The sequence below is a fragment of the Schistocerca serialis genome, chromosome 6 (assembly GCF_023864345.2).
Source record: "Schistocerca serialis cubense isolate TAMUIC-IGC-003099 chromosome 6, iqSchSeri2.2, whole genome shotgun sequence".
NCBI classification, from domain to species: Eukaryota; Metazoa; Arthropoda; class Insecta; order Orthoptera; family Acrididae; genus Schistocerca; species Schistocerca serialis.
In genome coordinates, this window is record NC_064643.1 from 231,691,205 (window position 1) to 231,709,769 (window position 18,565).

General features: G+C 40.4%; 1 protein-coding gene across 1 annotated transcript in view; it reads right to left on the reverse strand.

Moving 5' to 3' along the window:
- LOC126484788 (uncharacterized) overlaps nt 1-14,697 on the reverse strand; it is a 30,053-nt gene extending 15,356 nt beyond the window's left edge. The window contains exon 1 of the mRNA XM_050108385.1: nt 14,692-14,697. Within this exon, the coding sequence (XP_049964342.1) occupies nt 14,692-14,697 (6 nt within the window). The remainder of the gene's footprint in view (nt 1-14,691) is intronic.
- Nucleotides 14,698-18,565: the final 3,868 nt, after the last annotated feature.

Here is an 18,565-nt window from a genome sequence, read left to right on the forward strand (position 1 = left end):
ATTGGAACGAGCATGTAAGTATGAGTAGGGAAGGAAAATGATCGACTTCGGCTTTTTGGAGAATTTTAGGAAAGTGTGGTTCATCTGTGAAGGAGACTTCATGAAGGACACTAGCGCCATCTATTCTTTAGTACTACTCCTGTGTTTTGGATAACGATAGGTCGGACTGAATGAAGATACTTAAGCAAACAACACGCAAGTATTACCGAGATTTCGTATATAGTAATAAATTCTGTTAACAGTAGGCATTGGTAACATTAATGCATAAAAAAACAGAAAGATAAAAATAAGGATCAATTACAACAACATAAAATAAAATAAATTAACTTAAATGCCAAGTGAGGAACGTCCATCTTATACTACTAGATATGTTACTGGCAGTCAACTAACTGCAAGTGTACGTAATTCTGATCCCGTTGTTGCTGCACCATTCTGCGTTGCCCCACACAGGTATGTGCATGTTTCTGCAATCCTCAAATCCACGCATACCTGTGTTGGTGGCGATAGCATTCTTACTTTTCACATTTCTTTTAATATACAGAGCGTTTCCGTAAGAGCGTGCAAAAATGTAACAGGGCGTATAGAATGTTCCACACAACAATTTGAGGTAGGAAACTTGGGGTCGGAGAGGCCATATTAAGTAGAGATGGAAGAAAACTTCTCTACCGCTATGTCTAGCATTACTGATTTCCAGCTTATTTACATGTAACAAACGTACACGTTTGTACGTACTCTATTGTTTATTTACTTGTGTGTGACACTCCAGTGGATACGGAAATGGAGTTGGTTGCCAGAACGTTTGCAGTCTGTGATGTGATTCGAAACACACCAGGGATATTTGTCAGGGAGCATCAGAATCGTGTTCCCCGATGTCGGGCTTGTATTGAGGTTCATGGCCATTAGTTGCAGCAGTATAAATGGTACGTTCGTTGTTTCAGTTACGGTATTTGCAGTTAATTGTAACTAATGTAAATAAAGATGTATTGCATTCCTATTTACTCCTTAAACTGACTTTCTTCGACCCCAGGTTCCCTACCCCAAACTGCTCAGTGGAGCGCTCTCTACGTCCTGTAAATTTTTGCACTCTCTTACGGAAATACCCTATACATCACTTAATTATATTTATATGTGTCTTTCATTATCTGTGACGCTTCTTGTGATTTGTTGACGTTATTTTGATATTCAGAGCGTCGACTTGATATTATAGACTGAACGTTAAGCAGCTGCCTCTTGGATATTCTATGAGTAATCATATTGACTCTAGTCCACAAGTTTAGGTCACATACAATTTCGAGATCAGAGTCAAATTGTCTGCAGTCTCTCTCTACCTTAGAAAGGGGCAACTGAAAACATCCTTATCAGCGATACGTTCCTCGTCACATAGACAGATTGGTGTATTGTTACATTCCACTCGATGCAAATATTTAGGATACGGACCGTGACGTGTTAATAGGTGCACCGTATCTTGGATAGGGGAATGTCACAAAGATTAATCCCATTTCTGATGCTTGGGAACTTATCGTGAACCCACCTTGCAGTGCTTCTAGTGTCTCAGTCAGGATGCCATTCATGTAACTTTTACGAGTCGCAAATGTATTTTATCTGTTATAGGTGTTTTTGTGATCTCGTACACATGATCATATTGTCTACCCCCTAACCAACATAGTGCTGCCCTGTAACGTCCAACGATATCTATCGGACGTATCCCGATAATGACCAGTAATCCCTCGACAGTAATCCCAGAATTACGCTCCGTTGAATTCGTCGCAATATTGTTATGTAAAGCACTTCGTCTTCAAGCCACAAGTGGCCCATCGGGACCATCCGACCGCCGTATCATCCTCAGTTGAGGATGCGGATGAGAGGGGCGTGTGTCAGCACACCGCTCTCCCGGTCGTTTATGATGGTTTTCTTTGACCGGAGCCTCTACTATTCGGTCGAGTAGCTCCTGAATTGGCATCACGAGGCTGAGTGCACCCCAAAAAATGGCAACAGAGCATAGCGGCTGGATGGTTACCTATCCAAGTGCTGACCACGCCCGACAGCGCTTAACTTCGGTGATCTTACGGGAACCAGTGTATCCACTGCGGCAATACCGTTGCCTGTTGGTATGTAGCTGCCTTCTCTAAGGCAATTAGCTCAGACGCTGGCAGCGAAGCCCACTATGGCGTTGAAGATAACTTCGTGATATGACCACACCACATGCCACGATAATTTATAATCAGCAGTGCCAGTACGGGTGGTGTTATTTGTAGTTTCAGCCGCTTTCTGAGTAACAGTTTTTAAATGTTCTGGGAAGTTCCTTTCCTCGTCTAGAAGAATGCCGAACAGTGCTGTGCTTTAAAGGGATTCCGTCTAGCCTCAGGGAAAGATTTATGAAAAGACAAAATTTGCCTTCAGAAGTATGTATGTGGTTTTATGAATAGCTGTAGTAAGTTTGTTGCCCTTGCACCAATGATGCATCTGAGCAAGCATATCACTCGTCTTTTTCTCAAGTCCCTCCGTATAGTCTGCAGACACAACTAGTACGATGTCATCTGCGTATGCAACAACAGTTTCAATAGTGTCCGCCCCGTATTTCAGGGCTTCAATAGTAATACCGAAGAACAATGAAACGCATATCGAACCTTGAGGCCAGCCCTTGATTATCTTGCTCTGCCCCGCAAGCCACTTGCTGTTACGGTCACTACAGTAATCTATACAGCTCTTACATAGACATCTGAAGGACCGAGATCTCGGATGCGTGCAAACATCGCAGGCCACTAAAGATTATCAAATGGATCCCTGTCGAAATTTCTACAATCTGAAGAGCTCTGGTAGCACCATCATGTACACATTTCTCTTTTCTGAATTCACATTAAGACTAGTTTAGACCATAGAGCTCCGTGTGCGCGGTCACATAGCGAGCGCTCTTGAACTTTTGTCAAGACGTTTAATAGACAAATAGAATTATAGGTTTTCAGTTATGTCAGGACTTTACCCTTCTCCTTGTTAATCGCTATTGCTCTTGCTGTATTCCATACCGTCGGGATCCTACCTATTCGCAAAGCCTCGTTTAGTAATGCTGTGTAATATGGCTTTATCATTGGACCTACCATCCGCTCGACCTCAGGGTAAACGCCATCCGCATCAAGTGCCTTTCCAGTTTTGGGATTGGAAATTTCGATGGCAATTTTTTCTTCAATGAGAGGTATTACCACCAACTGAGTATCGTATTAGTTACCTAGTTTACTTCTAAGTTGTGCCTCTACACCAGTATCTATGTTAGTGTTAGCATCAGGAAGTTTCTGTGACGGTAGTAGCAGCGCGGTTCCTGAGTGAAGCGCCTAGAACCGCTCGTCCACAGTGGCCGACTGTACGAATATCAATTTGTGACTAATTTGTATAACTTCGCGTTGGTGTTCCCTTTTTTTTAGTTTATGGTATGGTAACGAGATGACCAAGTTGTACCCTCTAATACAATAGGCACTCTATAACTAAATGCATGATCTTTGTATATCACGGAAAAGAAATCTAATTTAACCACATTCTTTTGTAGTAGAAAAACATCTCTTAGCAAAATTCATAGTAGAAAAGAAAATATTAAAACAGGCACGCAGATGTAAATACCTGGACTGTAACACTTTTTATGATTATACCTTACGGTAACGGTCCTGTATAGAACCTGGAAAGGTACTTAAACATGTTTGGAACTACGGAGAGAACAATCCTGAACAAAATAGTGACGCAGGTAGCGCCTCAGTTCACTACACAACTCTGAAGCGCCAAAGAAGCTCTTATAGAAATGTAAACAGGCAGCATACAGTGCTGCGGTCGGCAACGACTATATAAGACATCAAGTGTCTGGCACAGTTGTTTGATCGGCTACTGCTGCTGCAACGGCAGATTATTAAGATTTAAATCAGTTTGAACGTGGTATTATAGTCGGCTCACGAGCGATGGGACACAGCATCTCCGAGGTAGCGTGAAGTGTGGATTTTCCCATACGACCGTTCCACAAGTGTACCGTGAATATCACGAACGCAGTCAAACATCAAACCTGCGACATAGCTGCTGCCAGAAAAAGATCTTGCAAGAACAGGACCAACGACGACTGGAGAGAATCGATAAACTTGACAGAAGTGCAACCCTCCCGCAGATTGCTGCAGATTTCAATCCAAAGAAACATCATGATATGGGCTCTCGGAGCCAAAGGCCCACTCGTGTACTCTTAATTACTGCACGACTCAAAGATTTACGCCATTCCTGAGCCCGTCAATACCGACATTGGACTGTTGATGACTGGATACGTGTTGACTAGTCGGACGATTCTATCGAACGGATGGACGTGTATGGTTATGGATGCAACATCTGAATCTATGGACCCTGCATATTCACCATGGGACTCTTCAAGCTGTTGGAGTCTCTGTAAAGGTTGGGGCGTGTACAGTTGGAGTGACATGGGACCCCGGATACACCTGGATACGACTCTGACAGGTGACACGTACTTATGCATCCTGCCCGATCACCTGCGTCCGTTCACGTCCAGTGTCAATTCCGTCGGACTTGGGCAATTTCGAAAGGATAATGCGGTACCCCATGTGTCCAGAATTGCTACAGAATGTCTCAAGGAACATTCGTCTGAGTTTCAACTTTTCCGATGGTCACCAGACTCCCCAGGCTTGAACATTATTGAGTATATCTGGGATTCCTTGCAACGTCCTATTCAGAAGAGATCTCCACCCCTTCGTCCTCTTATGTATTTATGGACAGCCCTCCAGATTTCATATGTCAGTTCCCTCCACCACTATTTCAGACATTACGTGAGTCCCTGCCACGTCGTACTGCGTGCTCGCGGGGCCCTACATGATGTTAGGCAGGTGTAACAGTTTCATTGGCTCTTCTGTGTGTAATACTATGACTGTACCCCTACTATTCTTCAGAGCCGAAGCAATGACGTTCGAACAATTACAGAGAATTTCAGTAGCACAAATGAGCCTTTGAGATCTTCGTCGGGGTACAAATTATAAGATCATAAGACGAACGGTGAGATACGAAATGAGCTATATGGTCCGTAAGTAGTTGAAAAGATCCAACAGCACAGAAAGCGTAGGAAAGTCATGCAATTTTTTAAGGTCAAAAGTGGATTGCAAGGAAAACCTATGGCTACAGATACACTGGTAGAAGAAGAATACCACGACCACGTAGGTTATTTGGAAATTTGTTTCACGTTCCTATTGGACCAAATTGTTGAGACCATAGGTTCCTCGGCTTACGCTCTACTTAATCTAACTTAAACAACTTACGCTAAAGACCACACACACACGCATGCAAGAGGGAGAACTCGGACCTCCGACGGCGAGAGCTGCGCGGACCGTGGTAACGCGCCCCATACCGCGTGGCTACCCCACACGGCGACGACGGAGGATATGATGCGATGAGCTAAATTTACATTGCTTGACATAGGAACAGGCTTGACAGGTCAGAGATCGGTTAACACAGGACGGGGCTACACGCATTGGTGTGGCTGTTTTGCAGTGGACTTGGTGGTTCTTTAGGAGAGACAAGGGAAAGTACGAAAACGGTTTCAATCTCAAAGGAAGCAAGGCAAGCACAGGACGATATCACACCTAGGGACAATCGGTATTATAGTTGCAAATTGTCGTGGATTTGTTGGAAAAGAACCGCAGCTCCAAACTCTAATAAAAAGCAATAAACCTCATTTGCATGAACTGAAAGCTGACTAAAACTGGATATAATTTTAGGTGTAGTTTTTATAAAGAACATAAGGGCGCTCAGAAAGGACAGAGTAAAGGCAGTTGGTGGTTGAGCATTTGTTTCTGTGAGAAGTAGTTTATCTAGTCGTGAAATTGAAGTAGACAGTTCCTGTAAGCCAGTATGAGCAGATGTCATACTCCTCCAAAATTAATAACCAGATATTTTTATCGACCCCCTAGACTCAGAAGACATAGTTCCTAAAAGTTCAAAGAAAACATGAATCTCATATCGTACAGATAATGAACTCATAGAATTGTAGTAGGTGGTAGTTTCAATCTACTCTCGATATGCTGGGGAAAATACATGTGAAACCACTTTCTAAATCGTTCTACATTTTTTCTCAGAAAGTTATCTCGAGCGTTTACTTCACGAGCTCTCTCGAATTGTAAATGATTGCGAACACTTTAAATTTTAGCAACAAGTAAACCTTAGCAAAAGCCGAGCATCATAACGAATAAAAGGATTGGTGACAAGAAAGCCGTTGTAGAGAGACTGAATGCCTTAACTTCAAAGCCGAGCAAAAATAAATCGGATATATATATATTTATTGAAGCTGATAAATTTCCACCAACACCTTAAAAACTAACTATGTAGCCGTAGACCAGATTTGGCTTAAATTACAATTAATATAACAGACATATATATATATATATATATATATATATATATATATATATATATATATATATATATATATATATATATATATATATATATATGCCAACTAAGTAAATAAGAGGCGCAACTGATCGCCGTGGTATACAAAACTGGTCAGAAGGCTTTTGCGGGAACAACGGAACGATCATGCCCAGCATCTTCAAAACTGGCGATTTGCAGAAGCTCAGAACTTAGCACGGACTTCAGTGTGGGATAGTTTCCTCTATGAAATCGAGCAAAAAATCAATACGTTTACTGCGCGACAGAAATGTTAATCTTCCGTATGTCCATCATTTTATCTGGAGGTTTCTGGACTACGGCCGTTTACTATCGTGACAAAAAATGAAAACACCTACAGCCGTCATTATGATTTGATTTAATTTTGTCGCAATGAAGCGTTGAAACTGGTAGCGACAAAATAAAATAAAATCGTAAGGACGGCTGTAGATGTTTTCATTTTTTGTTACGATAGAAATGTTAAGGGGATACGGAATGACCTATCCCCGCAATGTTAATATATGCCTACTATAGGGAACATTTTCTCACAAACTACTGGAGACAGAGAGGTAAAAATTTTACTGTATGTGCATTCATATGTTACAACAATACTGAAACAACAGTTTATTGTCAAAGTATTTTCTTACAGAGATTTTGTACATTTATTTTTAAGTAAATTTTTTCCATCGCTTTTTACTAGACTATCACCCCTAAGTCTTTTGTAAATCAAGTAATTAAAAAATCGTGGTTTCAGTATGTAATAGGGACCTATGTCACTACGTCATAAAAATTTCAGACTTCTAGGTTGACCAGTACCTGAGATAATGTTCCTAGATGAAGTAAAAAGTAAACTTACGGGAAACGGAGAAAGAAGATTAAAACATTCCTGATCCGTAGCTAATACCCCCTTCACAGTCTTCATAATCATCTTCAAGTCTTCTTTTGGCACCCCTCTGCACCTGTCTTGCTTTTTTCACTAATGTCTTGATTATATTATCAGCATGCCTTAGTCTGTGCTGATCTAAAAAGAACATAGCACGTACCGTACGGGAACCAACACACATACCCAACTTTTGAAGGACCTGGCATTTAGTTATATTTCCAAGATTGAAGGTTGCCACAGCATCATACACACCAAAATGTAGTGTATTAATTCCGACAAACACTGTTTTTGGGAGACGATGCCATATCACACTATTCAAGCACTCGTTGGGGTTCTGCGTTTTTCCGTGAAGACATTTCATCAGAAGACTTCTGTCAGCCAGATCTCTGAAAATGGGCTTTATTTCTGCCATGATGGCTGATGGTAGACTGTGGTGGTGAATGTATTTCTCTCCTGTTGTTAGTCCCCTATTGTATTTACACCAGCTGTTTTCACCTTTGGGGCACAAACCATGTTGTGGATGCTCATCCGTGGATGCGGTGTGGAAATATAAAGCCCATATAGCTCTCCTCATTTCTTCAAGATTGCCTGTATTTTGCCTGATTGCAAGGCCATAGCAGTTCTGAATGTGGTCTATTATGGAATCAGTCAATCTTCCTCTGCCATCCAAGGTTTTCCCATCATCTAGTTTTTTCCCTTTCATAACTGATTTTAACCTTCTCAGCCTGGCACCCATTCTCTTCTGCACATGTCCTATACATTCAAGTTTGCTTATATTTACACTGTTCCCATATGGTTTGCTTTCCAAAACTTCTTTGAATGCTTTAGAGTCACCATTTCCCAGATATTTGACATAGCGAACATTATACCACTGTGAAGAGCGATGAAAAATTTTCTTCACCCCAGCAACCTCCATGCCACCACTACTACCATAATAATTAGCAATACAGTCATCACTGTGTTCATTTTTCAGCCTGCCTGTGCACCTACAGTATTTAGACATTATTGCAACATCAATAACCTTGCCAGTATCAACACTAGTTGCTGTTACAACACCATTGTTGAAGGTGTGGCCCCTTTTCTGCCACGTGCCATCAAACGCCACTGTGAGGTCACGACTGCCGTCATTTTCTTCCACTGCTTCTTCCACAGCAACCTGCATTGACTTCTGTGCTACATCTTCAACTGCAGATCCCAGTACATAATTGTAAGCTTCAAACTTTGAAGGTGCACTTGGAAGATTTAGAACACCACATAGCATATCACCAGCTGCTTTGCCCTTACCAATTGCTCGCAATCCATAAACTAACCTAATATTTACACTATAAAGTTCAGTTTTCTTGTATCCATTATTTACAGTTACTGAAACCGAACTTGGAAACTTACAGCTGTATTTACAAACACTGCATATTAAATTAAACTGGGCAGCCAGGCCAACATGGGATTCTACTTTCAGAGAAACGTTTCCATGACATTTTTTGCAGCACAAACTGTTTTCAAGAGCTACACACAATATATTCGTATCAATGAGTTCAAAAACTTCATTCCCTCTATCAAGTAAATTATATTTCTCTTCCAAATCTCTTAGTTTTTTATGAGAAGCACTGTTTTCATTTGGTGTAAGTTCGTTCGGCAAATCAGTAATAAGTGGATTCACATTTTCCAACAGTGATGATGATGAACTGCTTTGCTTTGCTAATGAATCATTATTTCATTTCTTTTGCCAGTTCACACGCTTTTTAAATACTTTTGCTTTAGCTCTAGGCATTTTCACTGCGAAAAATGAAGCACTAAATACGAAATAACTCAACAACAACTACTTTCTTATATCACACTGTTTACAAAACAGTCCCGCCACAAAGTCAAAGAGTAACTTGAGGAAACCAGAGAGAAACATTTTCGGGCAACTAGTGTTTAAATAGTCGCTGGAAACCGGGATATTTGATTTCATGTCACTTTAAAGGTACTGCCAAAAAGTTCATGGTCAGCCACGAGAGACGTGTATAACTAAGCGCAATACCCGATCTCACAAATATATAAAAATAAAATAGTTATAATTGTAGTAGAGCTATGTATGATACGTCATTTTAAAGAGGAAACATGGCAGAATATAATACGCCAATAAAAAAAAATTCGATTTTTTAACCCAAAATCCGATTCCGTATCCCCTTAATGTTGCCATGGCAGTGTCACTAAGACAGGGTTATTATAGACAGTTTTTCAGAATTCCATCACCAAAGAAGACGAAGTAATTATTACACATTTCTTAGCAATCATATACGGAATTCTTATCAATCACATACAACCGCTTTCTCGCCAAAAGATCCGTACCCATAGACTGAAAATTTGCGCAAATGACACTAATACTAGAAGAGGAAGTAGAAGTAATTCACTGAATTACAAATCCATATAACAGATGTCCATATGCAGTAGGACTTTTTATTCGGACATTATGAAATACCTCGAAGTAAACAATCTACAATTACCCCGAAGATAACGATCTACTGATACGTAGTCAACACAGAATCAGAAAATAGCTTTCTTGTGATACACAGCTAGCTCTTGATTCGAAAAAACTAACGAATATTATAGTCAAGGAAGGGCTATCGGCATGGGATCTCAAAATGAGTTCATATTTCTCGATCTCCAGAATGATTTTGACACCGTTCCTCACAAGGAGTCTCATAATAGGTGTCGTCTCTCCTGTGCGGCTGGATTCGTAATCGGCAGCAAGCTGTCATCTTGTACAGTTGACGGAAAGTCATCGAATGGAAGAGAAGTGATATCTGGCGGTCCCCTCTACTGTTCCTAATCTATATCAACGATTTACATGACAATTTGGGCAACCTATTCGATTTTTTTGTAGATTAAACCGTCATTTATCGTCTAGTAAAGTCATTAGAAGATCAAATCCAAACTCCAAATAATTTAGACTAGTACCTGTATTATGCGAAAAGAGGCAATTCACTTTAAATAACGAACGTGTGATGTCATCTATATGAGTACTTAAAGAAATCTTAAATTTTTGCTACTTTATAAAGGACACAAATATAAGGCTGTCAATTGAACTAAATATACAGAGGTTACGTCTACGAACACCTTAGACTGGAATGATCACATAGATAAGGATATGGAGAAGGTGTAGACGGCATTTTAACTGCAGAACACTATGAAGATGGAACAGGTGTACGAAAGAGACTGCCTACACTACACTGTTCGTCTTGTTCTAGAGTAATGTTGTGCGGTATGGCAACCTTACCAGATTGGATTGACGGAGGACATCGAAAGGGCAGCTTGATTTGAATTACTGCTAAACTGGGAGACAGTGTCATGAATATGACACGTGAGTCGGGCAATTATTACTATGTATTAATAGAAAAGCGATTTTCGTTGCGGCGAAATTTTCTCACAAATTTCAATCGTCAACTTTCTCCTCCGAAGGGGAATATATTTTGTTGATGCTCACATACACAAGGAGAAATGATCATTGTAATAACAGAGAAGTCAGAGGTCGCACCGGAAGGTGTAAGTATTAAATTTTTCCTCGAACAATTCGAGAGTTTAACACTAGAGAAAGTGTCTGAAGGTTGTTCGATGAACATTAAGTGAGGTACTTAAGTGTTAGTTGGCGAGTAGTCATGCAGATGTAGATGTAGAACAGGCAACGATGCATAACACGGAAATGAATAGGAGTATGACGATGATATTTCTGAAGGAGAGATTTACTGGTGAGTGGAAAGTTCACAAAGTATTTATTTGGGGAATTCCCGTTCTACGTACACACCAGGTTCTAATTATTTTTTAAAAAATTGCTGCAGACAGCGATCAAAGTATATTATTTGGAATTAACTATAAACCAGTGTAGACAGCAAAAGCAGGAAATAAGAAGGAAGCGTTTCGAGCATCACATGATCATCTCAAGGTCTTAGAGACATGTTGATGAACAATGGCTGCACATGGAGCAGTAACGCAAAATGACTATAATCACTTGCTCTAATTGATTATCTTTTGTTTATTATAGTCATTCAACAATTCATCTTCCATGTACATCGGTGGTCCATAAATACAGTTTTGGTCTGAAGATGACCATGTGATGATCGAAACCCGTCCCCGCGTAATAAATGTGTCTTCGCGATCTAGTCTGTTTTACAACTAATTTCATACATTTTTAAGGAATATATTCTCAGTTGGGCTGCGACCATGAAAGTAGTCGTAATGAATGAAAGTTAGATGGATAAAGGAACAACAAAATTAAATAGGGCGCATGTGTTGAAAAGTGCGTTTTGTGTTCATCCATACGTGAGTGGCCTCTTAAAGACCTGTAGTCCGTGTAAACCCACCTGCATTACAGCAACATCGCAGTCGACTGTTTACAGGGAGAACCCTTCGTGCAGCGCACCGTACAAAGGCGCGAGCACGACGCCGCCGCTATCACGGATAGACGTCGCCGCTCTTATGGTCACCACGGCGATATTCAGGTCATACAGACAATGGGCGGCGGTCAGCACCCAGTTGCTGCTGATGATAGACGCTCAGCAGAAGTGCGAGCCCGCGTTTTGGAAGGAGACCATCCTTGGGTAATCGGCGATGTCGGCGGGGGTCCCCCCAATTATTCGGCCGCCTCCTCCGGTCCGAAATGTGACCACGCTAGGCGCGGTCACTCCACAGGACGCCAGCGACAGAACCAAGACGATAACTCGCAACATCACGGCGACTACACTGTGTGCTAGACGTGCCTTACTTTTATATCGGAGCCACACATTTGTGCTGATGTCAAGGTGGCGCATCGCTAATTAATGGATGCTATTCCCGTCCAAAAACTGTTATCTGGTCGATGCTTGGATGGAATGTTATTTTCCGAGGCGAAGTAGTACTTCCGATTCTTTCGCCATTATCCGGGCACCTGTTTTGACTGGAGAGATGAATGAAAATTTGTACCAAGGCCAGAATTCGAACTCAGGTCTCCTTCTAACTAGGCAGATGCCCTAACTACTACGCCACCAATTCCCGTTGGCTTTTCACAACTGCATGGACTACTCTAGAACTTCTCCGGCCTCCATACAAATCCAGTTCAACCCACTTGCTATTCCGTTAAATTGGAACAACTTTCCAGTGGCTCTCCAACTATAGTGGATTAGCAGCTCAATAAGATTTTCATGCTTCCCTAGCCAAGCTCTGATTGATGATCCACCAATATGTGTGCCAGTTGGCCCTTGTAAGAGCTCGCACATTTTGCATAGGGACTCGTGGGCGGTAGCAAGACCTGTAGCCTACACAGTAGATGAAAGAATCCGTGCGTATAAGAACTAAGTCGACAGAAGAGTTCCATAATTTAAAGCAATTATTGCTAGAGGACCTTATAATGGAAATTTAAATATCTCTTATACTCAATGGGTGTCTGGTAGTGAGAAAGAACCTTGAAGTGAATGACACAAGGATGGTTTACTCAGAGGGGTACGGTGGTTCTGTCGTGGCTGAAGTGCTGCGGGCTTCCAGTGTGTTTGCAATGGAGAAGGAGCGACACGATTGATTTCAGTGGAAGTGGAGTTGCGGTTGAGCGTTATGACTCTTAGAAGGCTGGACTGCATGCATCCATGTTGTATCGTGGAGGGCAACTCGGAATTTTTATGGTGCTTATGACCACTGAGGACTGGCACAGAGCCCTGTTGGTATTGGAAGACGACTTGAAGTTTTTATTATGCGTGTAAGCACTGAGAACTGGTAGGGAGCCCTTGTGTGTCGAGGAAGGCGACGTGGAATGTTTATTGTTGGTATGAGCATGAAGGACAGCCTACAAGGAGTGACATTACGTCTTCGAGGACGCCTCGGAAAGGGTAGCATGCGTATTTTCACAAAATTTGTCACGTGAAGCGTTATTGTAATTAAGATTCGATTTTAACTGAATGTAAGTTACGATAGCGGGATATACACCAAGGTTAAGACGTTGAAGACCTTGATAGACGTTAGTACCGGAGAGGCCAAAGAGATAAGCCTACTGCCTGGTGTTACCTTGGACTGTTGAAGCCATGAAGTATTGCTCCAACCTTGTGACGAAGATGAGCAATGGCTCCATCTTCTAATCGAAGTCTTCAAATGGGGAGGTTCTAAGTCTAGGGGACTGATGACCTCAGCTGTTAAGTTCCATAGTGCTTAGAGCCATTTGAACCAAAAGCAGTAAATTGGGTCTTGTTGTCCACCGTTTCCAATCCAACGCTGTGGGATGGTGTTGTTAAGATAAAGAAGAATCTCATGGTGAAACTGAGGTGGAGTTCCGTCACGCATAAAAATGAAATCATGGGAATCTTCGTGAAGTTGAGGAAACAACCAAATTTGCAACGTTTCCTCGTATTACCTTCGTGTCACAGTTTCCTCCTCAAAAAAGAGAGGTCCATTAACTTTGTCAGTAGAAATGGCACAAAACGCATTCGATTTCAGTTAGTCTATTGCATGTTTGATGAAGATACCAGGATTTTGTGACCCCCAGATTCTTACATTATGACGGTTTACTTTACGCTGTAGAAGAAATATTGATTCGTCTGAAAAGATCAGGAATAAATATTCTACGCGACGATGGTGCTGCTCACCCTCCTCGTTTGACAATACTTTCAAGGTGGGGCCCCATGTCTGCGGTAGCAAACTGTAAAAATTTAATATTCTCCCTGTTCTAAGAACGAAATTTACTCTCAATGAAACACCGATTTTCATGAAGTGAGCCAACTAAAAAATTTCAGTATTAAATTTCGAGACTTACACTATAATCTCCTGAAAAAGTAAATCAAGGCTATTAAGCTGGGTCTAAATTTGTCCGTTTCACCTACTCCATGTACCAGGCCTCACATAATCGTTTAAACAATAAGTTACATAACTAGACGATGACTGAAAACGAATGGCTGTTAAGCAGAGTAAGTTCTGTTACAAAAACTAAAAAGATTTACAGTTGTGTGTGATTGTGGTGGCTTCTTTTGGGACTTACCGCATTTCTGCTTTTGCTGCTTCAGTCATATGGAGAAGTAGAAAGATTCTTCCATTTGGGTTCCTCATCAGTGACCATTAACATTTTTGAGTAGTTTTTCATAATGTGTGTGTGATCGCCACGTCTAGCCCTCAGACTGCTCAACTACCACTATGGCACCACGACAACGCATATACAAAGTAAATACAGAGATGATGTATTTGAAATGTATTAAAATACGTAAGGTGTCGTAGAAAGCATTATTTGAAATGACACGAAAACATTGGCAGCACTTTCCGTATTAGAGTGAGAAAGTACGACTTCGAATTAAAACATTTTTTTTTAAAATACGGTAGTAACTAACACGAGGTAAACCTAATTTTCAGTCATATTAAAACTAATGCTTCGCCTACAGGGTCTGCGCTGCAATAAATACACAACTTACCTGCATCGCTCATCTCTTCTAATGCAAAGGACAATTCCACATCCGGAACTCGCGGAGAAAACACTGCCAGTGAGAAATGGAAAAGACTTAAAGTTGTAACCTAACAGCTGTTACCCATCCGGACCGAAAAGATTTCAGAAGACTAAGCTGAATAGCAATACCTTACTGTATTTCAGAACCTATTATCCAACATAACTTATACAGCCATATGTCATGAAAAAAAAATGAGTTAAAAGAAAGTTGTAGCCAAAATAATCATACTTTGAAGACTTTTACGCACCCCACCCACTCGAATCACGCATGTTAAGAGAGGAATGAAGATTTTTTAGTATTTTGTCCCTATTCAGTAACAGTAGTATTATATACTGAAAGAATAAGCAAACAGTTGCATATAAGAAAATTAATTTCTTCACCGGTTTCGGGCGTTTGGTTTCCTTCTTCAGAAGGCTATGCATATCGCGTTACTTCCGAGTGTCAGTACTAAAGTGATATCGGACCATGGCACTGTGCTGTATGCACTCTATTACTGGCACTCGAAAATAATGCGATAACTATAACTTTCTGAAAAACCGCACTAAGTGCCTGAAACCGCTCAAGAAATTAAATTTCTTATTTGCAGCTGGTTGCTTATTTTTTCGTTGTATGAAGATTGTTGTCGGACCATGAAACTTTCCTAGTTAAAGGAAAAAAACTGAGAGAAACTCGATAGACTCTGTTCCAATCCTTTTAACATTCTATGAAAGTAGCAACTGGTTTTCTTTTGTAAGTATTAGTTGGAAAGAAGAAGATTTTAGAATCAGGTTGCTCAAAAGTGTATTTGTGAAACAAAGGCATTTATTTTGAAAATGTTAAATGCTAGTCGAAGAAGGGAAGAGAAATTGAGTAAAACTGAGAGACGAAAGATAGGAAGAAAATTATAAGTAAAGTGGTTTTGTGTTACGTGTTGCTGGATATTAATGCTGAGGCCTAGGATTTTATTCCCGGTTACCTTCTCGGACTATTCTTCTGATTTCCTCTTCATAGGTAAAACTTCACGACGGAATTAGCTTCTCTAATGGACTAGGCTTGGTACTTGAATGCCACTAAACGTGTTTGGAAAACAATGTAAGGCTAAAATGCCGCAGTTTCTACATTAATATGACCTTTCCATAACTTAGTAGGTGTGTTTCTCAAATACAAGATCAACTTCCAACGAAGTTCTTCAGTCATTTCATAAAAAGATTTCTACAATTATTCTGTAAAAAATGTGTTTCTTCAGAGTAAGTTCTTTCCATACATACTGTTACGGATGCGATTTTCCGTATCCTATGCTTTTATTAGTTTCACGTTTTTTGCACTTTTATATACTTAATGCCTCTCCATTAATTTTATGCGTACTTCATTCTGTAAAGCATCTGACATCTAAATCAAGAAAAGTGTGAAGCTTTCTTGCAATTTGTTCTGCATTTATATATCAGTAAATGTGTGGTGCTGACTGATCTGGATCAAGTACCTACTTACATACGACAGAAAATGTTTAACTGATACTTAAAACTTCGGGCTGAAAGGCCGTGGTCGATGTATAAAACTCTCCCCTGACGTTTCGTATCCGACTGTGGGAGATATCCTTCGAATTAAGGCGGCAGTCCACCACTTTACCTCGAAGGATGTCTCCCGCAGTCGGAGACGTAACATCAGGCGAGAGTTTTATACATCGACCATGGCCTTTTAGCCCGGAAGTTTTAAGTGAAGACAATACCGGCCGTGAAAGCCTACATTGTATGTATAACAGATAGTGTAGCAATGAATGTAGCTAACTCATTCAACAGCTTTAAAGTATCTCCCTTACAATGGCAAAAGACTGCCATGTTTGGAATTTCTCCTTCTCTCACCCTCTGCCTCTCTCTCTCTCTCTCTCTCTCCCTTTTTGTTTTTTGTTGGTAGTGCGTGTTGCAGATGACAAGCGTACAGCACCTCAGTGAGCTTAGCTACATAGACCAGTAACTATTTCGCCTACGAAATTTATCTTATTGTACATTGCTCGTTACAGACGTTTCCACAGTCATCGTCAGCAAGCAGTGTTGTCCTTGTGCTTCCAGTGAGTTCTTCTTTTGTATTATGTTAGCGGAACATCAAACAGTGGATGATGTGCACTTGTATTTTGTAAGTGCCACCTCATTATTCTATTCTCGATATCTTAGATTTGCTTCGACATTTTTCGCATGTTGTTTCTTTGAAAATAATGCTGTTTTAAATTGCAGACAATCTGAAGTTCAGTTCACTGTTTCTATGCCTCTGTTGAAAAACAAGTCTATTGAGCTCATAGTTCGAATATCAAAGGACCACTGATTCTTACACGATTCTGCTGCGTTGCTATGACGTGACTAATTTTGATCAAATCTTCACTTGCTGCGATTTTTTCTGTACTCAAAGAGTCAGATTCTCCAGTTATATGTTTTAAATAATTACTGGGACTGTTGAGGTTAAAAATAAACGGAAATATCGTTTCGTCACGTGGTGTCTCTAATTACAAAGCGACTGATGATTTTTCTGTTCAGAGTATAAGAAATGGGTAGTACGGCATATGTAGCTCATAGTTTTGAAGATGATATTGCTTCTGTTGAGTATCCAGTCCCGAAAACCTCACAGCTGTCTCACTTCTTACATCTACTATTTCAGCTTTGGAGTTTGGTTGGTGTATTATCTAACTTGAGGACAAAACGTTTAGACATGATTTTAACTGAGACAGTTATAAGTATATTCAATGAAGAACCGTCAAGATAAAGAGCAACAATATGCTAGTTCATTAAGGAGGCGCCTTGTTCTCCATATCAAGCATAAATATTTGCAGAATTTGATATTCCTTTACCGGAGACTGCACTCGTTGGCTAGTCATGGACCACGTTCTCAGATCGCGCTCTTCACTAACCCATTCAGACCTGAATTTTCTCTGGAGGAAGGAAAATTTTTTCTTTATGTGATAACGCTGTAAGACGATTTTATTAATGACTTTAGATGAAAGATTTATACAAAAATTTGTATTCATTTAGTAAATATACTTTTTACACTTGGTTTCATTTTGTGGACTAAAATAACTAATTACCAAATATTCTCTACTGGTGTAAACAATAAAATGACATTCTAAAAATACTAAGCGAAAAACAATAACAATATTCACTTATACAGTATAATGTAGCCGACCAACTACATCCACGTATTCTGGTGGTCACAAGCTGGGGCATATTGATAGATTGACTTGCTGATATTTTTATAGCGATGCTCAACAGCTGACAGCACTTACGCATGATGGAAAGGTCGAACAATCACAAAATGTTTACCTCTGGTTTTCGTTGGGAAAAAAAGTCTTGTCTTGCAGCTAAGGCACAGAAACGTTAATGTACATAACTGGAACTAGAAGGTCTGAAAGGGTTAAGCACTGCAGAAACCTCAATAATCCTTCTCTACAGACAGATCCACAGCTACTGTCACAGGTATCCCACCAGCAACAGGTTTTCTAGTTGCTATTTAGGAAATATTACAGAATTAAAATTAATACACACAGCAAAATAAAATTTCTAAAAATATGTGTAACCAATTATACAATATAGGTGCACTTAACACAAAGAGCTTTGTAGCAGACATCGTCCTCTGTTTATTCGCATCTGACTGGAGGTTGGATACCCACTCAGAAGAGGCCACTCTCTGAAAAGGACGCCAGCATCCAGCGGCTTCTTAAACCCGAATGGTGCTGTACCGCAAGTATAGGTTGGATGAATACTTCCTTACCGTGGATCAAGGCTACCTTCAAACATTTCGTCATTGTCGAAACTACTCAAAATTATAGTAACAGGAATTATTAGTTGATATTCCATGGATGTGTGGATACAATGCTTTG